Source organism: Chiloscyllium plagiosum, unplaced genomic scaffold, assembly GCF_037043375.1.
Source record: "Chiloscyllium plagiosum isolate Xiang-an unplaced genomic scaffold, Cpla_swu_hap1 HiC_scaffold_8, whole genome shotgun sequence".
Lineage (NCBI taxonomy): Eukaryota > Metazoa > Chordata > Chondrichthyes > Orectolobiformes > Hemiscylliidae > Chiloscyllium > Chiloscyllium plagiosum.
This window is the reverse complement of record NW_028270146.1, coordinates 72725732-72753186: the sequence shown is the minus strand read 5'-3', so window position 1 is coordinate 72753186 and position 27455 is coordinate 72725732. Positions and strand designations below refer to the sequence as shown.

Genomic DNA, 27455 nt, shown 5'->3' with positions numbered 1-27455 from the left:
GAACACTTGGAAATACTTTCTGAGTGAGCAGAATTTATTTTCATTGCAACTGTGCAATCGTGTTTAAGCTCCTGACATAATTTCCTGCTTAAACAGGAGAATCTTGTTTACAGTTTCCAAATGACAAAGTGATTTAATTATAATCAGAAAGTAGCCATGATATAGGTGCAAATTAATGATTGGCATGAAAATGCAAACACAGCACTTCAGTATTGTGCATTCATTAAGTTGCAGCAAATCCAAAATGGCAACCAATCAACTAACAACTTGATTTTATTCTCAATTACGTTGTAATTAGTTTCACCTGACTAATCCTGTGCAAATCCACAAGAGATAAATTTTAATACTTCTGGGAAAAAGCAATCAGAATGTCCACTGAAACTTCATATGAACATTTCAACGCATCACCACAAGATGAACAATCAGCATTTTCGGTGAATATGAATTGCATTGTTCATTGGTTTCTGTTAGATGTTACATTTAAATTTCTTTTACAGTGCAATAGCGTTAAAACTTGGAGCTCTGCAAGAATCTGGACATTTGCTCATGAATATATCTGTTCATTTCCATGGTGGTTCTCAATGAAGACTAAACTACGCTTCCACTGATATCACTGTGTCAAGAGGAAACCAAATCAGGACAGACCGCTCCTGACTTGGCTGGATGGCTAGTTTGAGATACAAAGTGTCACCAACAGCATGAGTTCTATTCCCGCACTAACTGAGGTTACCATGAAAAACTCTCTTCCTCGACATCCTCTCGCCTGAGGGGGTAGTGACCCTCAGGGTAAATCATCACCAGTCATCCTCCACTCATGACAGAGTCCAGTAAGATTATAGTGATTTTACCAACTTCAACAATATACATTCAAACACATTACGATTTTCACTCCTTATGCTAGCAATATCTTTCTGACCTCAAAGTTTGACAAGTTACTCACAGATATTGGAAACTTTCATTCCAGTATTCGTGACAAGATTGCATCCTGATCCACTGGTTAAGGGGCACCATTGATCCCATTGAACCTTCCAATAAACTCCTCTTTCAAATCAAAAAGGCGGCTTGAACTGAACATGGAAACATTTTGTGAACATTTAACAAAGAAGTGATTTGACACAATGGTGCTGGTAAGACAGGAATGCCTGAGGATTTAAAAACACATGACAAACTCAATGTATCCCTGTGACCAGAGAAAATGAATACAAATACAAAATAGTGAAGGTATAATATGTGCTGCAGTGGTCACCAGCGTGGTATTACAGCAAATCACATTTGAGCTACATTCGTTCAATTGCTTAAAATTCATCTCAAGTGACAGAAAAATCAAATCATGGTTAATCTTCTCCGAGTTTTATGGAAGTTGCATCTAAGTGCTGATTTTCACCAAGAGAAAACCAACTATGGTTAGAAGGATTTTGTCTTTGAATTGTGCTTTCAATTATAAATGGCAGTATGGTCAACCTGACTGTTTAAAGTTTAGTGAAGTGTAATTCTGTTCTATACAGGAAGGTTCTGTCAAGGAATTACCCACTACTATCAGAGAAAATAAGCCATGACTGACCACATACCTATACATCATGCCTCCAAGCGTATACATTTGGTTACAGATACTAATGAATATTAAAATGAAAACTGTTCACCTAACCTATAAAATGACAAACACCCTCTAATTAACCTTGCAAGTTTACAAAGGCATACAGGTTTACCTGGATTTGCCTCTTTGGGACAGAGGCATTAGGACCATCAGAAATCAGAGAGGAATTGGGCCATTTCGCCCGTCAAATCTGCCCCACCATTTAATCATTGCTGATGTTTCTCAACCCCCTTGTGCTGCCTTCTTCTTGTAATCTTCAACTCTTTTACCAACCAATCGATCTCTATTTTTCTTAAATATACACAATGACTCGGCCACCATAGCCTTCTACAGCAGTGAGTTCCACAGATTCAAAACCCTCTGACTGAAGAAAATCCTCCTCACCTCTGTTCGAAAGCATTGTTCTTTTACCTTAAGGCTGTGCCCTTGGGTTCTAGTCTCTCTTACTGGTGGAGTCATCTTCCCTATGCAGACTTTCGACTCTCCGTATTCTGTAAATTTCCATCAGATTGCCCCTCACCCTTTAAACCCATCAAGTACAGACCCGGGGTTTCAAATGCTCTTCATTAGACAAACCCTTCAATCTCGGGATAGTTCTTGTAAACTTCCTCTGGATCCCCTCCAACAGAAGCACATCCTTCCGACCATATGGGGTCCAAAACTGCTCACAATATTCCGAATTCCAGAACCTTATCCAGCCTCAGCAGTATATGTTTGCATTTGTATTCTTGTAATCTTGAATGTCAATGTTGCATTTGCTTTACCAAACTGCCAACTAAATATGCCTGTTAACCTTAAGAAAATTCTGAACAAGGTTTCTCAAGTCCCTTTGTGCTTCGGATTTCCAAAGTCTGACCCCATTTATAGAAGAGTCGATATCTGTATTCTTTTTACCAAAGTACATAACCTCACACTCTCCCACATTTTTCCATCTGCCACTTCTTTGTCCACTATCCTAGCCTGTCCAAATCCATCTGCAGACTCCCTGGTCCCTGAATACTCCTAGCCCCTCTACTTATTTTTGTGTCACCTTCAAATTTAGTAACAAGGCCTTTAGTTCTTTCATCCAGATCATTAATGTATAATATGAATGGCTGTGGTTCCAACCGCTGTGATATTCCACTAGTCACCAGCTGCCATCCTGAAAATATCCCTTTATCTCCAATCTCTGCCTTCTGCTAGTCAGCCAATCCTCTATCCATGCCAAAACCTTGCCACTGACACCACAGGCTCTTGTCTCATTTAGCAGCCTCCTGTATGGTATCTTGTCAAAGGCCTTCTGGATAAATCACATTCTCTGGCTCTCTTTTGTCTGACTTGTTCATTAATTCCTCAAAGAATTCCAACAGATTTGTCAGACATGACCTTCCCTTGATGAAGCTGTGCTGAATCAGCATATTTTACCATGCAGTTCTAAGTAATCCTCAGTGTTATCCTTCATAAGAAAAACTTAAATCTTAGCAAAAACCATGGTCAGCTAATCAACCTATAATTTCCTGTCTTCTGCCTCCCTCTTCTTAAACAGAGGTATTACATTAGCCATTTCCAGTCATCTAGACCATCTATGACTCCAGTCATTCCTGAAAGATCACCAACAATGTCTTTATAATCTGTTCAGCTATCTTCTTCAGAACCCTGGAGTTGTAGTCCATCTGGCCTCAGTGATTGATCCATCTTCAGATCTTTCAGTTGTTTCCCCAGAACCTTTTCCTTAGTGATGGCCACTGCACTCATTTCGGCCCCCAGACTCTCTTGAAGTTCTGGTATGCTGCTGGTGTCTTCCACTGTGAAAACTGATGCAAAGTACCAATTCAGTTCATGCGCCATTGTTTTGTTCCCCATTACAACTGCTTTAGCCTCATTTTCCAGTGGTTCACTGTCAACTCTTACCTTTCTTAACGAATTCAACAAAACTCTTGCAATCTTCTTTTATATTACAAGCTAGCTTACTGTCATATTTCATCTTCACCCTGACTTTTGCTTTTATTTTTTAAAAAAATCCTCTGTTGGATTATAAAGGCTTCACAATTCTCTCGTTTCCCACTGATCTTCACCATATTGTATATTGTTTCTTTTGCTTTTATGCTGTCCCTGACCTCCATGGTCAGCCACACCTGCCTCATCCTCCCCTCTGTATGTTTATTCTTTCTGGGGATGAAATTCTGCTTTGCTTCCTTAATTAATCCCCAGACACTCCTGCCAGTTCCGCTCCAATGTCTTCCCTGCTGGGCTCCTCTTCCAATCAACTCTGGCCAGCTCCTCCCTCACGTCTTTGTAGTTACCTTTACTCAATTATAATATCATTACATCTGATTCCAGCTTCTCCCTCTCAAACTCCAAGGTGAATTCTATCATTGACTGTTCGAGGTACCTTCACATGAAGCTCCCTAATCAAGTCTGCCTCGTTGCACATCATCCAATCCAGAACTGCCTGTTCCCTCGTAGGCTCCAAAACAAAAACTTCTCAGAGACTTTCCACGAATTCCTCTTCTTGAGATCCATTACCAATCTGATTTTCCCAGTCCACCAGCATATTGAAGTTGCCTATGCTTATTATAACAGTGCCTTTTTTACATGCCTTTTCTATCTCTTGATTTATTTTTTTTCCCCACATCCTGACTACTGCTAGGAGGCCTGTACACAGCTCCGATCAAGATCTTTTCTCATTTGTGATTCCTAAATTCTACCCAGAGATTCTGTATCACTTCAGGCAACCCTGTTTCCTCTGCTCATCTACCTGTCCTTTCAATAGGATGTGTATCTTTGGATATTTAGTTCTTAGCCCTGATCCCCTTACAACCCACATCATCATATTTCCTGCTTCCGATCTGCACTGTTAGCTCATTTATCTTGTTTTACATATTGCGTGCATTTGAATGCAACACCCTCAGTCCTCCATTGACTGGTCATCTTCTCATAGTTGGCTGCTGAGCTGTTAAGTTCAAGTAAGATTCCTGACTCTATCCATACTCTCTGCCCAACCATATATCCTGGAAACTTTAACTTCTGCTGAGACCTTCTGACTCCACCTTCTAACTTTTTCTATAATTTCCCATGCAACTGAACCCCCTCCCAACTATTTAATTTAATGCCCCATCCACAGCCCGGCTTGTGCGACTCAGCAGGACTCAGGTCCCAACAGAATTCAGGTGGACCCTGTCCCATTGGAATAGCTCCAGCTTTCCCCAGTATTGGTGCCAATGTTCCATGAATTAGAACCGGTTTCTCCCACACCAATCTTTGAATCCCCTGTTTATCTCTCTTGTCTTGTTGACCCTGTACCAATTAGCTTGCGACTCAGACAGTAATCCAGAAATTACTTCCTTTTCAGTTCTGCTTTTTAATTTGGCCTCTAGCTACTCTCAGTTCCTCAACAGAATCTCTTTCCTCTTCCTACTTATCTGGCTGGACCATGGTAACAACATTGTACCCCTCCCCACTCTAAATTCCTCTGCGGTCAGATGAGAGATTCTAAACCTGGGCACCAGACAGCAACAGAGCCTTCAAGACTCTTGATCCTGGTCACAGAAACAGTGTCTATTCCCCTGACTATACCATCCTGGATTACAACTACATTTCTCTTCTCTCCCCTCCATTGAATGGTCCCTCTTAACACAGTCCCTTGGAACTTTATCAGTTTGCTTATCCTCCTCACAGCTCCCAATCTCATTCACACAGGGAGGAAGATGCATTAGACAAGCTCAAGGGCTAATGCTCCTTCAGCACTACCTCCTGGATCCATCGACCTGCCTCACTTGTAGTTATACCCTCCTGTCCCTGACCGCTGACCAAATTCGAAGTTGTTAATCCAAGGAGTGTGATTGCCTCCTGAAAAACAGCCTCCAGGTAATTTTTCCTGTCCCCGACTATGCCACATATTTGAAGGTCAGACCCCAGATTAATAACTCTCAGCCAGAGCTTTTTAAGAAAACAAGATTTGCTACAGATGTAGTCACTACGAACCAGAACAGGGTCCACCAGCTCCCACATGATGCAGGTACAACACATCACCTGGCTCTGCATCTTTATTTTAATTACGTTGTTCTTATCTGATTTTCAAAATATTAATTCTGGTCTTTTAGTTGGTAGCCTGTAAATATTGCTCCTATTTACCTTCAGTCTGAAAGTAACATAACGGATAGTCAAACTAGTAGTTACAGCCAACCAGGTGAATTTACATTTTATACATTAGAATCCCTGTGTGGCAACAGGCCATTAGGCCCAACAGACCCACACCAATCCTCCCAAGAGTATCCCACCCAGACCCATTCCCCTACCCTACAACCTGACATCTTCCATGACTAGTGCTGAAAATGTGTTGCTGGAAAAGCGCAGCAGGTCAGGCAGCATCCAGGGAACAGGAGAATCGACGTTTCGGGCATAAGCCCTTCTTCAGGAATGAGGAAAGCGTGTCCAGCAGGCTAAGATAAAAGGTAGGGAGGAGGGACTTGGGGGAGGGGCGTCGTAAATGCGATAGGTGGAAAGAGGTCAAGGTGAGGGTGATAGGTCAGACTGGGGTGGGGGCGGAGAGGTCAGGAAGAAGATTGCAGGTTGTGAAGGCGGTGCTGAGTTTGATGGATTTGACTGAGACAAGGTGGGGGGAGGGGAAATGAGGAAACTGGTGAAATCCGAGTTCATCCCTTGTGGTTGGAGGGTTCCTAGGCGGAAGATGAGGTGCTCTTCCTCCAACCGTCGTGTTGTTGTGGTCTGACTAATGCACTTAACCGACACATCACTGAACACTATGGCCAATTCACCTAACCTGCACATCTCTGAACTGTGGGAAGAAACCAGAGCAGACGGAGAAAACCCAGACACTGGGAGATTGTGTGAACTCCACCACTCACCTGAGGCTGGAATCGAAGCTTGGTCTCTGGCGTTGTGAGGCAGCAGTGCTAACCACCCTTTTGCCCTCAGCCCTTGAGGCTGAGCTTTAATTTATCCTGTTAAAAATTTTACAAAGTCTAAGCCAAAAAAAGTAAGCAAAAGGCAACTCATCCCCCCACCCCCCCCATCTGCACCAAATTCCCACATTCCCTCCAAATTCCCCAAACTGTATACTCACTCAGACTGTCTCACTGGATAGAATTCTCCTTCCTGATGGTGCACTTTCAACAGGCCCTCTCTTAAATAGGGTCAAAAATCAAACAACACTGGGTTATAGTCCAACAGGTTTATTTGAAATTGCAAGCTTTTAGAGCTTTGTTCCTTCACCAGTAGTTGAACTCCAAAAGCTTTCGATTTCAAATAGACCTGTTGGACTATAATCTGATCCTAGACCTTGTCCACCCCAGTCCAACTCCGGCATCTCTACATCATCCTTTAAAACAAGCTGAGGTGAGTTGTGATAACTCACACTAGTTAAACTTCAGTAGCAATTAATACCTTTGAAGGCCTTATTCACAGATTCATAGAGCACAGGAACAGATCCTTTGGTCCTGTCAGTCTATGCCGAGCGTAATCCAAAACTAAACTAGTCCCATCTGCTAGAATGTGGCCCCTATCCCTTCAAGCATTTATTATTAATGTATTTACCTAAATTGTTTTTAAATGTTCAGGCTTCAGGTGACTGACTGCCCATCAGTCAGCTATCTTCGACCATAAGACAGAGGAGTGGAAGTATGGTAATTCGGCCCATCGAGTCCACTCCAACATTTAATCATGGCCGATGGGCATTTCAACTTGACTCACTCACACTCACCCCGTAGCCCTTAATTCCTTGCGAGTTCAAGAATTTATCAATCTCTGCCTTGCAGACATTTAATGTCCCAGCCTCCACTGAGCTCCATAGCAATGAATTCCACAGGCCCACCACTCTCTGGCTGAAGAAATGTCTCCTCATTTCCATTCTAAATTAACCCCCTCTAATTCTAAGGCTGCGCCCATGGGTCCTAGTCTCCCCACTGAACGGAAACAATTTCCCAGCGTTCACCCTTTCTAACCCGTGCATTATCTTCTAAGTTTCTGTTAGATCTCCCCTCAACCTTTTAAACTCTAACAGCCATTCATCTTCTTAACATTCTCATGAGACAACTGAAGTTGAAACTCTTAAAATAGAGAAAGGAAAGAAATGTTTACCAGTTGTATTCGGACACTACCTCTAAATTCCCAGATGACATGCTCACTGAGGTTGTCTCTCACTCTGGGTGTGCTTTCTCCTTCCTGAATGTGAGAAGCTTTAAAGGATTGGCTGGTTAAGAATGTCTATTTAGCAGTTAAGCATCACAACAGTACTCCGGCTTCCCAGAAACTGTAGTTTAGGAGGTTCTGTACTAATCTTGCAAGGGGACTAAATATACAAGGATCAGAACAGGCAAATAATGCTTCAATAATTCCATCTGAAACAAAATCCCCTTCCTGTCAGAACAGCTTGAGAGTGGAGAGGAAAAGGGCTAGCAGCAGTGAGGATAAGGAAAACATACAACTCCCAGCGCCATTTCTCTTACCTGAAGTGTTATGACAAATCCACTTAGACAAATGGAAATTAAACAAATTGTTATGCTTTTCCCATGTGTCAGGGCTGGAAAAGCCAACTATCTCACTAATTAGGGCAAGCTATTTAGCAAGTTCTTACAAAATTACTGACAAATCTCTCTGCTTTTAATTGGTTCTTGGTTTCTCAGTATGACTGATACAAGTGGCACTTACTGTCTAAATCAAATCTATAGGAGCCTTACAGAAAATAGCCATGATGTGGAGGTGCCAGTGTTGGACTGAACTGGACTAGGTCAGAAGTCACACGACACGAGGTTATAGCCCAACAGGTTTATTTGGAATCACAAGCTTTCGGAGGGCTGCTCCTTTTCCAAGTTCTTTTGGATTATAACCTGGTGTCGTGTGACTTCTGACATTAGGGAAAGAATGTCAAGAACTTTCTGCTTAAACTGCTGCAGACAACATGAGGTTTGCACTCCCAAGATTGCTGTTCAGGAGGAAGATGTAAGATTTGGCCTTAGTTGTGTCAAATATTCTGTGCGACTGCAGCTGTACACGTCCAGAGAAATGCAGAACATTTCATTGAATTTCTGACTTGCCTTACATGCTTTCAAGTTACATGTGTCCATACCATTCACTCTAATCCTTCCTGATGTGCATAAAAGGGTATATTGATTCTGCATTGATTCATCCAGTTGTGAATGGTTTTGTTGATTGACTGGTTAATACAATGGTATTAAAGCGGACTTAACTACTGGAAAGATGTTACAATTACGAAACTCGTTCCTGAAGGAACACAGACAGCTTCTATTGAAATAAAAGTAGGGATAAACTGTACCAGGTTTGTCATGTTTTTAGTTATATCTGATAGTTTTCAGCACACGGTTGGATCGGCGAGAGCTGTCCAACTCATCCTTAGTATTACGGAGAAAATGAGGACTACAGATGCTGGAGATCAGAGTCGAAAAGTGTGGCGCTGGAAAAGCACAGCAGGTCAGGCAGCATCCGAGGAGCAGGAGAATCGATGTTTCGGGCATAAGTTCTTCATCAGGAATGTTGGTATTATGGAACAAGGGATTTCTAACTTCTTCAGAAACTGTGCATGTCAATGGAGTTTAGTTTAGTGAGTTCCACTGGACTTAGCAGTTTATGTTGGTACCACAAAAATACTTAGTCCAAATAACCAAATAAAATCAAAGTAGCCATATTAACTGCAACCGTACTTCAAGCCCCAGCCCTTAGAACTATTGGGAAGGCATTTAATGCATAAATTACAAAATTGATGAAGGGAAATAACAGTCAGCTCCACTGAATTGGGGAGCAAGAATCTTCCACTCCACCCATTTGGCTTTGGCTTCTCTCCGATAATATTTTGCAATCTTGGCACCACACATCTTCATGTGTTTCAGGCTATCAGAGAAAACCAACCACTTTCTCCTCAAATCAACTGTCAAGCTTTGGCTAGTTAGCAAAGATTTTTTTTCCCCTCAGGTCATTTGGTGTAATTTACCAAAGAAAATGGGGGTAATGTATCGGAAATATGATAAAGAATTCAGTGCAATTTGCCAGTTTGGAGACTGGCTGCTGCTTGCCTTAGCTTCTGAATAATGGCAGCTTTCTCTTTGTAACTTAGAGGTGGCATTGAATCATTCACAGCCAGATGAAAACTGCACGTCATTTTGCGCACTAACACACAGTCAATGCTTCCATTAGGAAGGAACAATTCACAATCCGTGTCATTGTCTTCTAGAACCAAAGCAAAACACAGCAGATACCTGAAATACAAATACAGCATGTTAGAGGAACTCAGTAGGTCAGGTAGCATCTAGTGAGAGAGTGGGTTGATGGGCAGAATGTACTGGTCTGAGAGGAGTTATGGTAGGAGTTAGGGAAGGCAGTTGATGAATATCAATCTGCCAGAGTTGGCATTAACTTGATGAACATGCCAACAAACGTCCTTCCTGGAGACAATAAAAATATGATTGGTTTGTTGGCTGGAAGGGGCATCTGAAAGGTGTGATCGAAGGCATGGAGACAGTACAGGGGTTCAATCCCTGAGAACTACATCCCAGCCTTTACTTCTCATCCACCTTTCCCTTTGACCTCAACCCATGGAAATCTACTCCTCTTTTGGGTTTTACTATCTTGTTTCTCTATTTATCGCTTCATATTGCATTCAGATGGATTTTACCGCAATAACTCGTGTCTCATTCAGACACAACCTCTGTTTCTTCACGATATTCATATTCATCTTTTTGGCTATGGCATCATGAAACCTTTCGTTCTTTAATGTGCTCGGGCCTCCACCCTAGCAGACCTGATTCCATCTCTGACTTTCCCCTAACTTTATCAATCTTCCTGATAAGGATGGTGCCTATTGATGTCTGGTATATTGATCTCTACCACAGGTTGAACACAAAACCTTAGACACTTCTTCTTATCTTGCCCTAGAACATGGTCCCAGCACTGAAGTTCAAGTCATTGTTCCAAGAAGATTATTGACATCATCCCTAAACAGTGTCCCACTTTTTAGTTCCCCACCCACACACGGTCCCAACCACCACCTTCTTCCAAAACTCACAAATAGAATTGCTCTGGCAGACCCATTGGTTAAGGCTGCTCCTGCCCAACTGAACTCATTTCTCCTTATCTACAATCTCCACTTACATTTCTGATTCTTGTGTCATTTCATGTCAATTCCACAGTTGCAACTTTCCTAGCCCCAGCAGATCTTCACTATGGAAGTGCAACTCCTCTCTACATCTTCCCCATCAGGACAGAAAGCTCTCTGTTTCTTACCTGAACAGTCCACATCCTTCACCGATCTCCTTGATCTTGCTTACTTTTTTTCCTCACCTTGAATAATTTCTCTCTGAAAGTATCTTACGGTCTCCAAGTCAAAGGTGTGGCTATGGGTACCCACATGAGACGCAGCTATAAAAACAGAAATTGCTGGAGAAACTCAGCAGGTCTGGCAGAGTTAACATTTCAAGTCCAGTAACCTTTTAGAAGGATCCCTGGACTCGAAACATTAATTCTATTTCTTCCCCACAGAGTTTCGCCAGCAATCTCTGTTTTTGTTTCGGATCTCCTGCATCCTCAGTTTTTAGTTTATTTTGGAGTGCCAATTATGGTAGGTATGTGGAATGTTCTTTGTCCTGACTCTTTCTCTGGTACATCAATGACTGTATCAATGCACCTCCCTGCTCTTCATTTGGAAATGTGAAAAATGAATTAAATTCGCTTCAAGTTTCCATCCTTTTCTCACTTTCACCAGGTCCACCTCAGACTTTCTCCTACACTTCCTGGACATCTTTGCTTCCATTTCTGGGAATGAGATATCCAATATCCACTACATACCCTCCAACTCTCACAATTACCTTGAATCCACTTACTTACAGCTTGCTTCCGATAATGACTCCATTCCATTCTTCCAGTTTCTCCATCACATTATTTCAGCCAATGCCACCTTGCTCAGGAGGACCTCGAACATGTTTTTCTTTTCCCTCAAACGAGCCCCCACCATGGTTAACAGAGCCCTCAGTCACGCCTGGCCCACGTTCCTCTCTTCTGCCTCTACTCTTTCCCCTCCCTCCTTGATCCTCACTTTCTATTCCAGCAGCTTCTCCATTCAAAGTGTCATCCTCTGCTATTTCTTTCACCTCCAACAAGATGCCACAGTCAAACACATCTCTCTTCACCTCCCCACCAACCCCACCCCCCACCCTCCTATCACCATTCTTTCAAGACCATCTCTTTTTATTTTCCTGTATTTTTTATTCTGAATTGAAATGGGAATGGGTATGATTTTAAAGCCAAGGATAGTTGGAATATTACTGCACTATATTAAAAGTAAATGACCAGAAACTCATAAGAAGTTACACCATTGTTGCTTTAAGCAGTGGGAAAAGCCAAGTTATAGACCACCTAGAGCCAAGGAATTGGAGGCTTGGCTGCCAACAAGTGACTGACTGGTCTGCGAAATGGTGATGAGTTATCAATGACGAAGGCCTCCTCTCTGGCAACAACTCGATGACTGGCTTCAGGTAGTTAAGCAGACTTGGGGTGTCAATATTTGTGTCAGAAGCCATCAGACCTGTGGGAGCAAAGGAGGTTTTTTGTTTGGTCTGTCCATCCCTCCATAGATGTTGCTGGGCAACACTTTTGTTCTTATTTCACTATATTCTTCAAGCTTTTAATGTGATCTTTCAATAAGAGTAAGGCATTCAGCTCACTGAACTTTTTCCAGCACCTATTAGATTATATGTCTCTCTTACCTCAACTGCATGATCCCATCTTTTCTCCAATAGACCTTGATACCCTCAAGTAACTTACGTAACAATCTCAGCCTTCAGTGACATAGCAAACAAATCCACGTCAGTACAGGTAATAGAGCTGCAGACATACTAAGATTAATAAGGAGGAGTTATTAAATATTTTTAGCAGGCATAAAGATGCATAAATCCCCAAGGCTTGACGAGTTGTGTGCCAGGCTGCTATGGGAGGCAAGGGAGGAGGTTGCTGGGGCTCTTGCAAATATTTAATCTTTAATACTTCACTGGCCACAGAAAACTGGAAGAAAACAAATGTAGTTCCTTTGTTCAAGGAGGGCAGTAGGGGTAGGCCAGGTGATTTCAGACCAGTTAGTCTGACGTCAGTGGAAAGGAAATGATGGAAAAAATTCCAAGGGACAAGATTAACCAACACTTGGAAAAGCCAGGATTGATCATGGATAGTCAACATGGATTTGCTGGATGAAGATCCTGTCTGACTAATTCTCAGAGTTTTTGGAAACATATTGATGAGGGCATTGTAGTTGATGTGTTACATGGACATTACTAAGGCCTTTGACAAGATCACATATGAAAGGCTGGTTCAAAAGCTCAGAGTCCATTACATCCAAACCATATTGGCAAAGTATATCCAAAAACTGGCTTTCAAATAGGAGGAAAAGATTGATGGTGGAGTGTTGTTTCTTTCATTGGGAGCATGTGACCACAGGGTTTTGTATTGGTACCCTTGCTGTTTGCTACATACATTAACAACTATGACGTCAACATCAAAGGTATAATTAGTAAGTTGGCAGATGACATGAAAATTGGTGGTATTGTTGACAGAGAGCAGAAAGGTCTCAGATGACAACCTGATGTTGATCAACTAGTAAATTGGACAGAGCAATGGCAGGTGGATTTTAATCCTGATAAGTATGAGGTGATGCATTTTGACATATCTAATAAAGGAAGAATGAATGATAGGTCCTTAGGGAGTACTGAGAATCAAAAGGATCTTGGCATACAAGTCTATAGATCCCTGAAGGGGCGTCAGCACAGGTAGATTGGGTGATGAAGGCGGCTTTCAGGATACTTGTCTTCATTAGCCGGGATGTCGAGTACAGGTACAAGGAAATCTTGTAGCAAATTTATAGGGCATTGGCTGGACTGCAGATGGAATATTGTGTGCAGTTCTGAGTGCCACACTATTGGAAGGACATGATTGAATTGGAGGGGGGCTGAGGAGATTCACCAGGATGATGCCTGGGATTGAGAGAGACTGAATAGACTAGCTTTGTTTTCTTCAGAGCAGAGGAGGCTGAGGGGAGATCTGATTGAGATATACAAAATCATGAGAGGCATAGAGAGAGTAGATTGTGAGAGTCTTTTCAGATCATGAGACGGACATATTTAATAGGAGAGGGTACAAGTGTAAGATGAGGACGCAGTGGTTTAGAGGAAATCTGAGAATACTTTTTTCTCACCCAGAGCATGATCTGGACTGGTCTGGTTCATAACAGTAATAGGCTACAGACTGTGTGCAATTAAACAGGATCAGTATAGTTTGGTGTTGGTTGGTCGGCACAGACATGGTGGGCCAAGGGGACTGTTTCTCTTCTTTTTGACACTATGGCTCTTTATGATGACAACCTTCACCATCCCTCGTTTGAAAAACTGCTTCCTGATTTCACTGCTGATTGGCTTAGGTCCAATTTTATTATTGCGCCATGTCCTGGATTCATACAACAGAGGAAAGAGTTTCTTCATACTTAACTTTCTAAGATGATTCATAATTTTAAGCACTTTGGTCAGATCACTCCTCAACTTAGTCAACTCAATGGGGCATGGAACATGTTCTTATAATGTAACCCTTTCACTTTGATGAGCTGGTGCTATACCTACTCCAAAGCCAACACTTTATTTCAGACGAATTGCTCAAAGTGAAGTAAGTTACTCCTAATAAGGCTTGAACAAGCAACAGAAGCATTAATTTCCACTCTTTGTATTCCAAACCACTTGAACGTAGGCCAACATTACATTAGACTTTGCATGTACATTATGTAGCTTTGAGTGATTTGTATACCTAAGTACATAGCCCTTTTATATGTCTGTAATTTTTAACTGATCGCAAGTTAGATTATATTCATATTTGTCTTCCATAAATCCAATTTGGACAAACTTAAACTTTCCCACACTGCACTCCATATGCCACAGTTTTGTCCATGTGCCTCTGCACCTTGCTTCCTTCCTGTGTCAAGTTACAACTTACTGTACGTCACCTTGCCAGCTTCCAACTTTAACAGATAATGCTTTATTTCACATCCAAGTTATTGACAAACATGAAGAAGAACTGAAGCCCCCAGCCAAACTGGAGTTGTTATATCCAAGGACAGTATCGCTGTTTTCCAAACTGCTTCCTACTTCCAATTCCCTCACCAGCTTATCAGATACCTTCAGAAAATCCAAATAGTAAGATTCCTAGCTGCATCTTTTCCCTCACCAATATCAATTACTTTACTCGGACACAACCTGTTGTTTATGATGCTGATTCTCTGACTGGCCTCATGTATGTCTAGTACTCGGTCTCGCTGTCCCTGATTGTAGATTCCAGTAACTTTGCCATGAGCTGGGCTCAACTAACAGATCTGCAGCATCTGTTCAGGCAAAGCAGACTTAATGTTTCCGGTCCAGTGACCCTCCTTCTTCAATGCACCCAAAATGTTAACTCCACTTTCTCTCCAAAACTGCTGCCAGACCTGCTGAGTTTTTCCAGCGATTTCTGCTTTTGTTCTGATTTCCTGGATCCACAGTTCTTTCGTTTCTTTTTTAAACAGGGTCTACAGATCCTTGGTTTTTCACTCTGCCCCAAAATAATACATTACATAAAGATATTCAGTCTCTAGTAGACTATAATTAGACCACAAAATCACAAAGTTATACCCAAGACTGACAGCATCTCCAAAAGGCAAAACCTGGCAGTAATGTTTTCCTGAGTCTCCATTTTAATGGCGTGCATTGTTCCCTGATGTCAAACAAATATTTCAATGACAGGCCTGACATCAACAATAATCATCATTATAACTAGATCAATAATGTAACAGTTAGCCAAACTGCAATCTCTCTTGACCCACTCACGGGCACGTCATTGCTCAGTGGCACCAATGATGTCACAATGTCACCACGTGGAGCCCCAGATGCATTCTGACCCTCCCTTACCTACCTCAGTGACTCAGCCATCCGCCGCAAATCTTCATTTTGTTGTTTCAAACGCTCAAGCTTTGCAAGTATCTTGGACAGTTCTCTGCTGGAGCGATCCGGTTGATCGCTGTCTCTCACGAGATGCCCGCCAATGTAGAACAGCAAAGTCCCCCAGGCAAGAAGGATCAACACAATCCATCGCCAGGAGCCAGTCCATGGCCGCATCTTCAGCTGGTCCGGTGCTCAGTAGTCACTCACAGGTCAAAAACAGCCATGCTTTCAGGATCTGTGCAGAGCTGAATGAGTAAATGCCTTTCTTTCCCTCAACACATTGTGCCAGGAATTCTCACAGCTCCTGAAATTTCTTGGACGCTGCTTTTCTTCCTCCAGATGAACCTTTCCCTTGATGTGACAACTAGTCAATTCACTTATTAAAAACCTCTCATTTCGACACTGCAGAAAGAGAAAAAAAGAATACATAATTGGATTAATTATATGACTTCCAAATAATGGACTACACATGAAAGCAATTATACTGAAAGTCGAGATAGTGTTATATGGGGAGTGTCAGATCTCTATGCCTGCCCTTCAAAACAGCAAATCTCTTCACTTCATCTGGCTAATCCACACAATATATTAAAAGTCATTGCAGATAAACACAGCAAATAATATTCATCCACAGACCGACTGGAGCTAGGAAGGCAATAGAGAGGCTGAGATTTTGAAGGCTGCTGCAATGAGATAGATGCACTGCATCATAACTCTGAGCACCAACAGTTATTCAAAGGCTTTCACAGATGGAATGAATTCTTAGAAATTAAGTTGCAACATATATTCAGAAGAGTGAATTAGACTTGAAGACGGCTCTAAAACCATGATCAACGCTGTTAATCGATCTGAGAAAGCTATGGCCTCATATATGATCATCTACAGACTCACGAAGTGCTGCTTTCACCCTGAATCCACAGTGACATCCAGCAAGTCTTGTATGTATAGAGTGCCCAGAGGGCTTCGCTCTTGCCCTTCCTCTAACCAAGGGAAACATGACTTTATTAATATGACAAGCTTACTGACAGCAGTGACTGCAAGATGTAATGTGTGTCACTTCAAAGGAGAAACAAACATGTTGAAAGATCAGAATTATTCAGGATTTTAAATAAGGTAGTACTTAGGCATTTCACGATAGAAAAGAAATTGTGAAAGACCTGCTTGGCTTTCATGTGATTTGCAAGGTTGAAACTTACATGAGTTTATTGGGAGCTGCCCGATACAATGTCAAGAACGGCTTAGGCTTCACCTGATGAAGGGCTTTTACCCAAAACGCCTATTTCCCTGCTCCTCGGATGCTGCCTGAACTGCTGTGCTTTTCCAGCACCACTCTAATCTAAACTCTGATCTCCAGCATCTGCAGTCCTTGTTTTTACCTTCATCATTATACTGCTGACTGGTTCCAAACCCATGAAGTAGACAAGTGTTAACATGTTTGAAATTATCATTATTGTAACAAAGATTGCCAAAATGGGAAATAGATTGAACATTAAATATGGAAGAACAATGACAACTTGATGTTGAGACAGTAAAGAATAACATCATATTTACAAAAACAATACAAGCGAAAATTACAAAAGCACTTCAATACAAATCTAGACTTAAATAGTGTGTGCACACCACAAATAAGAGTATAATGGTGATACTTTTAAATATTAATAGAGTATTCCAACAAAGCATTATTTTTTAGGGTACACTGTGGAAGGTTGAATGTCCTCTATTTTTCAGTGTTTTGTCACGTCTACAGAATTCAATAATAAGTGACAAAGGCAATTTGTAAAGGCTTAGTTGCGCACTATATATTAACTTCCTGTGCTGACAAAAAATGGCACTGGTTACGTTCAATGCGCCTGATTCCAAAACATTAATTCTCTTGCAATAAAGATGAAAGAAGTTCCAATGTTAGTTAAAGCTTACCTTATTATATATGCAAATACCTGGGATGACAAAACAACACAACAGAATATCCTGATTCACCAGGACAGACATTACAGATTTCTGGATTTAAACAACTTAAGCTGCAAAACAGTGTGACGTTAAAACAAAAGGTATTTGTAGAAAACAAAATTGAACTGCATATGTATTATTGAAATCCATGAAAAAATTTTAAGGAATTAAATAAAAGAGCATTCAACTTATATAAAAGCCAAGATTTTGCAGAAAACCAAGAACAGTCTACTTACTCGTAACTTGCATCCTGAACTTGGGATGAAATGTACTCTATGATTTGTGTTGTGTGATCTATAGATAAAACTTCTGTTTCAAATAATTCCTTCTCTTTTGATTGGCACGTTCCATTATTTCTAATGAATGCTTAATTCAGTGCATCACCCGTTATCTCCAGGTCTGTGCTTGTGCTAAAGAAGCATCATGTGGAGCATGTGGTTTTCAAAACCTCTCTAAGATGGGTTCACTGCTAGTGTGAACATATTTCTGGGAACTGTCACCGAATACTAGCCAAGCCTGCGCATTGCTCGCCATCAGCAATAAACTACCAGGAACCTCCATGGAATACTAACTCTCACCTGCAGAGAATACCAGTTGTCCTGTAGGAGTTCAACTGTATGTGTTCCTCCTGAAGCAAGTATGGTTCACTAATGCAGTATCAAGTACGTGGCACAACATGTTCATTCAACTCTAAACAGCCAATAAATTTCAAAATGCTGGGAGTGACCTAAAACGCCCTGGTACAGTAGCAATATCTTTCCTTCTCAAACATGTCACATAGCAGGAAACAACACCCCATCAGCACAACATGAAGACGTTCACATTCCCTATCACAGAACAAAGTTCACATTATTAACACTGTTCAAATCCACATGAGGAAGCCATAAACCAAAACAAACAAATTTACCAAATGACTCCCAGATGAAGGAATTATCAACAGGATTTCACTCCTTGTAACTCTAATCAAACTTATGTAAAGTAAACACAAATTAATAAGTGAATGATATTTCAACTAAAAAGGCAAGTTTCACTTTAAATAGTCAATACAGAGGTGCTATGGCATAGAGAAGCACAAACACTTGCAAGCTTTCATCAGGATTCCACGGGTGAGATTATCGTCAGCAAGGTGCATTTTCATCAATCCTTTCCCAAACCACATGGCAGTCCAATGGCACAGTTTTTCCACAAGTTCAACTGGGCAGCTGACCAGCCAATAACACCCCAGTTCATGACTTGGCCACTTTTAGGGAAAACACCAGCTCTTCAGTATTTTTTAAAATTCTTCCTTCATAGATTGTATGCATTGTTGACCAGGCCAACATTACAGAAAACTCCAACATTTACAATTGACACGAACTCTTAAAACTCATTTCAAATATTTGCAATGACAGCACAGGTTACACAAATATTTTAAGCAATTTGTCAATTTCCTAGTGCTTCTGGATCAAATGTGGGCACAATGTTCACTTCTCTAATTGTACAGAGCTCAATGAAGACATCCAACAATTACTAAATGAATTTATACAGTACTTTCAACATCGCAAATGACCCCCAGGCCCATGAATATTATTATGCAAAATTTGATACTGAAGGTTGAAATTGGCTCAGTGGTTAGCACAGCACCAGGGTCCCAAGTTCGATTCCAGCCTGGGGCGACTGCATGTGTAGAGTTTGCACATTGTTCCTGTGTCTGCGTGGGTTTCCTCTGGGTGCTCCGGTTTCCTCCCACAGTCCAAAGATGTGCAGGTCAGGTGAATTGGCCATGCTAAATTGCCCATAGTGTTAGGTGCATTAGTCAGAGGGAAATGGGTCTGGGTGGGTTACTCTTCGGAGGGTCAGTGTGGACTGGTTGGGCCGAAGGGCCTGTTTCCACACTGTCGGGAATCTAATCTAAATCTAAAACATGTTATTATGATATTGCTTCAATGGCTTATGTTTTGAAGAATCGTGTAAACAGGAATTTATTTCAAATTTGGGCATGTATCTGAAATTGTTTCGTTTAAAGAGGTCATTGAAATTCAATGAGGATGCTGGAGTTTTTTTTAAACAAGAACTCCTTGAAATCACATGAATGGCAATAACTGCATTTCCTGCTACAAACTCTATCTGGGATGTTTTGAACAGTAATTGGCATAGAGAGATGCCTGTTTTACCTAGGTCCGTTGGAACAATTGGCCATGCGAAGTTGTCCCCAAGTGTCCAGGGATGTGCTAGCTAGGTGGATTACAGAAAAGACAGGGTTGCAGGGATAGGACAGGGGGGGTTAGGTATGGGTGCGATGCCCTTTCGAGGATTGGTGTGGACATAATGGGCCAAATGGCCTGCTTCCACACTGTAGGGATTCCATGATGATTTCAGAAACAAAGTTTTGGAGAAACTCAGCAGGCATGTCAGCATTAATGGAGGGAAAAACAGAATTAACATTTCAAGTCCAGTGACCCTTGGTCAGAGCTCTGATTGAACACTTTCTGTTTTTGTCCTTTTTCTTTCCTCCTTTCCTAAAGAGTACGCGCACACTTTGGGCATTTTTAGTGCGACGCGCAGTTACACTTTGTATTACTGACAATGTACATTAATTCGTTATTGTATCCTATTGAATAAGTTTGATTGAATAACAAACTATAACAGTTGTTCGTAAGTATTTTGGTTGATAAACCTTTCTGATTAAAACCTAACGTTGATCAGGTATTTGAGTTGTACTTTCGGCAAAGGGAGAAATTACTTTTATTTTACGTTGATGTCAATGGAGTAATGAGACTAGTGTGAGCGTGCATTCCTCCAACCACAAAGAGTTGTCAGTTCAGGAAACCAAAAATCTAGTCACCTAAGTAGGTCTTATTTTCATGACAACTAAACTCTAGATAGAAAGGCACAGGTTGACCAGAATAACAAATGGCTTCAAGTTCTGTGGGTGTTTTCCTTCAAGGATTTAGTGGAATGATTTCTTACGTTTAAGGCTGTGCGAGCATTTCAGTTGTATTGTGTTGAAGAAAGGCTTCTCCTATCTCCTCATTCTCTCTATCCATTCAAAAATCCAATAAATCCTCCTTTGAGAGGAATGTAATTCTCTTTTGTGAAGCTAACAGCTCGACAGCAAACAGTGAAAGAGAAATCATATCCAAACTACAGCCCATCTACAACATTGCTCAAAAGCACTTAACAGCCTGACTCTTTTGATGTGATCTTTTCCAACACATATAGATTATCTTCCAAAGTTTAAGGGCAGTAAAGCTAAAAGTAAGTAATGGACAGTGTATGTTGATGTTTTCTTTTCAAGTATTAAGTTCAGGATCACATAGAACATTCAGCGACTGCTGACTATGGACCATCAAATTTGCTGACAATTTGTAAACCAAGTTTGCCCACAGACTTGTATCCTGATCTCTCACTCCTGTTCCTATTAAAATACTTGCCAGCCAATTTCTCTTTTTAGTTCTCAGATTAGTGGATATCGTTAATGGCTTCCTCTCTCCTTTCAATCTGCCATCATCATCCATCACCTTAAGAAAAGCTTTTGCAGACATTGCAGCCCTCTCCATACCTCAGCAAACTACCACTCCAATTCCATTCCCTTTCTCAAGTCTTTGTTTCCCAGCGTCCTCTTCCAGTACCTCTCCATCATTGTCCAGCTGACTGGACTATGCTTTGTTCTTATCTGCAGCAAGATTACCATTTGCAATAGCTCCTCTCCATGTTTCTGTGCCATTATCTCTGATGATCCCCCAAGGATTCATCCTTGCCCCCCTTTATGTGTCATCGATTTACTGGCCGACAGCAACATACTTCAAAAGACCAATCACTTTTGTGTATGTATGCTAATGAAAAAGTTATATTTTGCCATTACCTCTCAACCACTACTCTGCTTCCAACTTGTCACACTCCTTGCCGGACACCCAGGACTGCAGTAATTTTCTCCACCTCAGTATCAGGATGACTGAAGCCATTGCCTTTGGTCCCCTCTATGAACCCTGTACACTAGTCAATGACCTTATCCTTTTTGCTGGCAGCTGCTAGAAACTGAATCAGATGGTTTGCAATCTTGCGGGCATCTTTGGCCCTGAATTGAGCTTATGACCACATATTCACTATACAGCAAAAGGGACAAAGACACAAGTGGGAATTCCTAGAGGCCTGGCATTCAATTGGAACTTCATTAACAATCACATTGATTTGGACCCATTTACCAACCTCTCAGAAACAAAACTTAAAATGATATCACCCACAACAACAACACGATACAGATAATTAGCAGGCGAGACAGAAAACCAACGCTTTTTTGGAGGCTCATGTTACCTAGCATGGTGACAAAACATCCGAGAACAAATCTAACAGTTCAGCAAGCAAACATCCAACCTGATCTAATTATGGCTGCGTGGAATAAAAAAAAAATCACTGCGTTAACGTTATTCTCCCTGCATAGCATTACCCAACTCTATTGCCTCTCAGCTCATTTGAAACTCACATGCATTGCCTTAGTTACCGTCAGACTTGGTGCTGGAAGAGCACAGGAGCTGCTCGTCGGATGCTGCCTGAACTGCTGTGCTCTTCCAGCACCACTGATCCAGAATCTGGTTTCCAGCATCTGCAGTATTGTTTTTACCTTATACCGTCAGACTTGACCATTCCAACTTACTTCTAGCCAACCTCCTATGTCCACTGCTGTGTACATCTGTGGTAATTCAAAGTTCTGCTGCCCAGGAGACATCAGATGTAAAGTACATTGATATAGAAGATTGGGCGGATATTAGCTGCACAGGGGTCTCAGAAAGAACCAGTCAAGAGCTACACACCTTAAACTTGACCAAGGTGAAACATACATTCATCCAATGTAGACAGGATCAACTTGCAACTCCAATCCATACAGCTTCTCTAGGATTCAACAGACCTGCATAACTCAGTTGGGGCCTCTAAGTGTCCTTGACCATATACCTTTACTCTTCAATTCACCTGTCACACCAGCCCAGAAGGGAAAAAAGGCTGCAATTCAACGTGCAGATGGTAAATTGACCTCAGGCTCACATGAGACCAACAATGAATTCATGGACTTCAGTCCCAAGCCTTCTTTCAGGCAATGGTTTGTCACATTATCAACCTCTCCACTTTACTAGGAACAGCACAGGCAGTTTCTCACCTCACCTAAGGAAATACAAATGTTACATTTCAGTCAGGAAAGTCCCTGCTTCCATTCTCTTCCATCGTATGGAAGAAATAAATAATTTCCTTGACATACTGAAAATAACTACAATCACACAGATGCAGGACTACATGTCTCTTCTCATTTGATACACCACTTCTGGGCGACACAAAATTTCAAACTGATATCCGAGACACTGCTGTCAAATGGAAATTTGCTCTCCTAACTGTTAAGGTATTGGATCGGCATATTTTCCAATGATGGACTATTGTTACAGCAAAAGCTTTCCATGTATGCAGAGAATGCCTTCAATTAAAAAAGTCAAAACTTTATTCTTGATGGACTCGGATAACATGCCTTTCTGTGACAATCTCAAAATGTGAATGAGAATCCAAAAATCTAAGTTCATATCTGTTACATAACCAAAGGCCTAGTTCCTCTGCATTCCCTTCCGATAAAGGGACAATTAAGAATGTCCAACATCCACAGACCATAGTCATCCATCCCCATTGGTGAGGTGACCAAGTTCAGACTCTCATGGAGAAGAGGCTGGAAGAATGAACATAACGAATGGCAATGGTATAATGATGAAACTCTTGACTACCCTCCCATAACCAAATATTCTTTTTCCTGCACTCAAAATGCCTTTTGTTTTCTTATTCTGTACACCCGCTTACATACTTGTCAATTTCATTCCTTTGGGGTCAAACAATGAGAAAGTCGAACAGTTTCCAACATTTCTAACACATACAAAATAAACCAATTCATCCTGCAGTTCTGCTGAGCTGGTCAGATTGAATAACCTCAGCAGTGCAAGTACATTATGAATGAATTTATTCCCAGACACCTTACAATTTGCTGAATTGCTGCCAGGGTCATTTGCAATTGGGATCTTGACATATTTGTGTAGACAGACAAGAAATGTTTCACTGCCTTCAACTCCTCCAAAGAAACTGTTTAGCCTTTCCACTAGGGAGCTCAATTCAGAGGACTTAGCCATGGCGTTTTCAGCCTACAGTCAGGTCTGGTGACCACTACTCTAAAGAAACCTCTTCCAGAAGTTACCTTTCCCAGACCTGCAGAGAAGTTACAGAAACCTTGATTCACCCTTTTACAATTATACCATTACCTTAGTTAATAGGTAGAAACAGGATATGGAAATTCTGTTAATGTTCTTTCCCTAGAGTCTCTGATGTCAATGCCCTGACTGAACTTAAAAGTAACCCAGGAAAATCTTGCAACTTCCCTGTTCTGTGAAATTCACATAATCATGGCCTTAACCAACTAAAACACTGGAAGAGGGACACTAGTTTCAACATTTAAATAAAAAATACAGCAGACCAGAGAAGGTCTGGCAGCATCTTTCAAGAGGGAAACAGTTAACGTTTTGTGTCTGGTATGACTCTTTGGATTTAAGAGTTGCGGCATTATCATACTCTCATCCATTCATGTGTATTACACAACGCCCATCGAAAGAATTGCAAGTTATCAGGGAATCCTGAAGTAACAGACAGTGTGGGTGGTCACTAATTCAGGCTTATTTACAAGAATAAAGCTGTTTGGTATAATGTTAATTCAACATTACAGCACTTTTCCTTGACACAGATTCACAATGCAGAATTCGTACTTATTTGCCTGTCAGTAGGTTTGGAGGCATAGGGTGCTTACAGCAAAGAAACATCCTCACAAATGCTGGGTCCAAGTTATTTGAACATTACAAGTTACCTTGTCGGAGCAAGCTTTCACTTTTGTATTAATTATATCTTATCAGCTTGAATCATTTCACAAAGAATTTCATTTATCAGGATAACTCAATACTTATTATTTTGAATCGAAGCAAGCCTATTAATTAACAAAATCTAAATGGTAACGATCTCTGGGATCATCAGTTCTATAGGAGTGAACTTAAAACACAGATTCACAAACGCATGAAAATCATTTTATTGACTCCTGATTGAACTGCAGTTTCTTTATTTCTTTAACTAGTACCTATTCTCCAAACATTACAGATGGAATGAAGGGTGACAATCCATTTTATCCAGTGTGTACTAGCTCATCACTGTCATATAGGAAACACCCAAAAGAAAGCTGAAGAATCCAGAATATTCCCATGTTAAGTGAGAGTGCTGAATTACATAAAGTGTTCCAGTGCTGTGCACGTTTTAAACTGCAAAACGTGGCACAAAGTATTAAAGCTAATGACATTAACAAATCTTAAACAGCTAGGTGATCCAATTTGCACACCCTCAAGATTGTCTTTGAGTGAAGGTACCTCAGAATATTGGTCTATATTTCACAGTCATGTTCAGAGACATTGAGTCCTTGATCGACTTCCGACTAACTGTATAGAAGATACCATTATGCCCTTACTCCCGTACACTCAAAGAAGCACACGTTTACTTTTATCTGAGGAGACTAAAGTAGGAGATGCAAATTCAAAATGTCAATTTCATCCTGAATCATGTTCGGAAATCACAAGAGAGAATAAAATATTGAGTTAATTAACAGATAAGAACAAATAACAAAATGATTTATCTTATTTTTAAAATGTTTTAAAATCTCCAACAATAATTACAATCTTAAGGAACCAGATGCCACATTTATAAAGTTAATTCCAGACCAGAGAGGCTTTTGCAAGGTGATCAAGTCATATTGAAAATGAATTTACATCCATAAGGGCACCACTTAATATGTCAAACTTATTTAGTGGGTATTTAATGGTTACATTCTAAAACCTCATGGCCTTCGCGTATTTGAATCCTCAGTGTCTCAAAAAGATACTGGTGTAGTAAAGCCTGTAGAAGTGCTGGGCAATTCAGAAAGTAACTCCATGATTTTAATGTTAAATTGCACATGTGATGTTGCTGTCTGATTCACTCATTAATAAGGGTGATAGCATTAGTTTTATTTCTACACAAAATCTAGGCCAATATATCTTGAGGTTACCAGCGTCATAATTCTTATTTGGCAGTGCGTTTCAAGTAGCACCATTCAGTTGCTGGGCGATGTTCAACACTTTCCATAATTTTGCCAAAAGCCACAAGCTACCCTTTCAGCTGCCTCTCAATTGTTGGTTTTGGAACTGTGCTGTTGTCCACTGACTTTGCCTGCAGCTAAAAGCAGTTATAGTACTTGAGAAAATAATTTATTGAGTATGAAGCATTTTGGGACATCTCTCAGTACACAAACACAAACCACACACGAATATGGTTTCTTACTGCTGTATCCTCTTTGCAGTTATACTTCACTGAACACTGAACTCCCTTCAAAGACGGTTAAAGAAAAACATTGCATTTAACTGCTGATTTTGAAGCCAAGAGATTTTGTCTGGGTGTAGAATAGATTCTTTTTTCCAGATATACACAGGACTGTTATTTTGTTCATTGTGATGAGAAGATTTATTTGACTCAAAAACTATTCTTTACTTCAAACCTTAAATTGCAATTTGAGTTCCAACTTCAGAATAAAACCTGCCCAAAGCACACTAAACTGCTGTTTAAACTTGGTCAATTCATTTATTCTATTCCTGTTGAATCACCTGTCCTCTTCTGTTTTGAACACCCACATTGCTTTCTCTTCTTTTTCCTGGTCCTCCTCTTTGAAAAATATTTTCATGCTGTCAAAATTGGTGAGATGGTAAACAGTGAGGAAGTTAGGTTTAAATCACAGGAGGATATAGATGAGCAGGTCTGATCAGCTGATCAATGGGAAATGGAATTCAATCTGGATAAGAGTGAGGTGATGTACTTGGGCAAAAAAACAAGGCAAGGTACACAAAAGGGAAGCACCGGGAATATGAGGGACCTGGTGTACATGTCCTCTGGTCACGTAAGGTAGTGAGACAGATTGATAAAAGAGTTCAGGCAACACGTGGGATACTTGGCATTATTAGTCAAGGCATAGAATTTAAGGGGAAGTTATACCGAATCTGTACAACAGGTTGTCTAGGCCACAGCTAGATTAGTTTGGGAAAGACATTTTTGGAGGAACATAACTGTATTGGAAAGGGTGCAGAAAAGATTTGCCCGGCTGTTGTCTGGGCTGGAGAGGTTTAGCTATGAAGAGAGATCAGATAGACTGGGGGTGTTTTCCTTGGAGCAGAGGACATTGAGGGAAGACGAGCTTGAGATGTATAACATCATGAGGGGCTCAGACAGGAGGGAACTTTTCCCCTTGGTGAAGGGAACAATGACTTGGGGAGGTGGGGGTTGGGGCAGAGGGCATGAATTTATGGTAAAGGGCTGAAAGTTTACAGGAGATGTGAGGGAAAACCAAATCACTCGGAGGATGTTGAGAATCTGGAAATCACTGACCGTATGAATGGTCGAGACAGAAACACTAATGAAATGAAAGAAATATTTACGTGAGTGAGTGAGTTATGTATGAATGAATGAGAATGAATGAATGAATGAATGAATGAATGAATGAATGAATTTCTGAATGTAAAGTAGACATGACAGTAAAATCAATGAGCAATGCAACAAAATATAGTGAAAAGTTTTCATTTGTCGCCACAATATGGTACCAATTTGATATTTTAAGAGAAAAATGAAAAGATAATTGTCTCAAAGGTAGAAGACAGAGGTTGGTGGTAGAGGGTTGTTTCTCAGACTGGAGGCCTTTGACCAGTGGAGTGCCACAAGGATCAGTGCTGGGTACACTACTTTTTGTCATTTCTATAAATGATTTTGTATGTGAGCAGAAGAGGTACAGTTAGTAAGTTTGCAGATGACACCAAAATTGGAGGTGTAGTGGACAGTGAAGAGGGTTATCTCAGATTCTAACGGAATCTTGATCAGCTGAGCCAATGGGTTGAGGAGTGGCAGAT

General features: G+C 40.9%; 1 protein-coding gene across 15 annotated transcripts in view; it reads right to left on the bottom strand.

Moving 5' to 3' along the window:
* The window catches only part of LOC122553704 (alpha-(1,6)-fucosyltransferase), a 759328-nt gene that overhangs the window by 203554 nt on the left and 528319 nt on the right, over positions 1-27455 (bottom strand). For all 15 annotated transcript variants that reach the window (XM_087989965.1, XM_043697917.2, XM_043697905.2 and 12 more), the window contains one exon: positions 15521-15951. In XM_087989965.1, the coding sequence (XP_087846091.1) occupies positions 15521-15723 (203 nt within the window). In that variant the 5' untranslated portion in view covers positions 15724-15951. The remainder of the gene's footprint in view (positions 1-15520; positions 15952-27455) is intronic.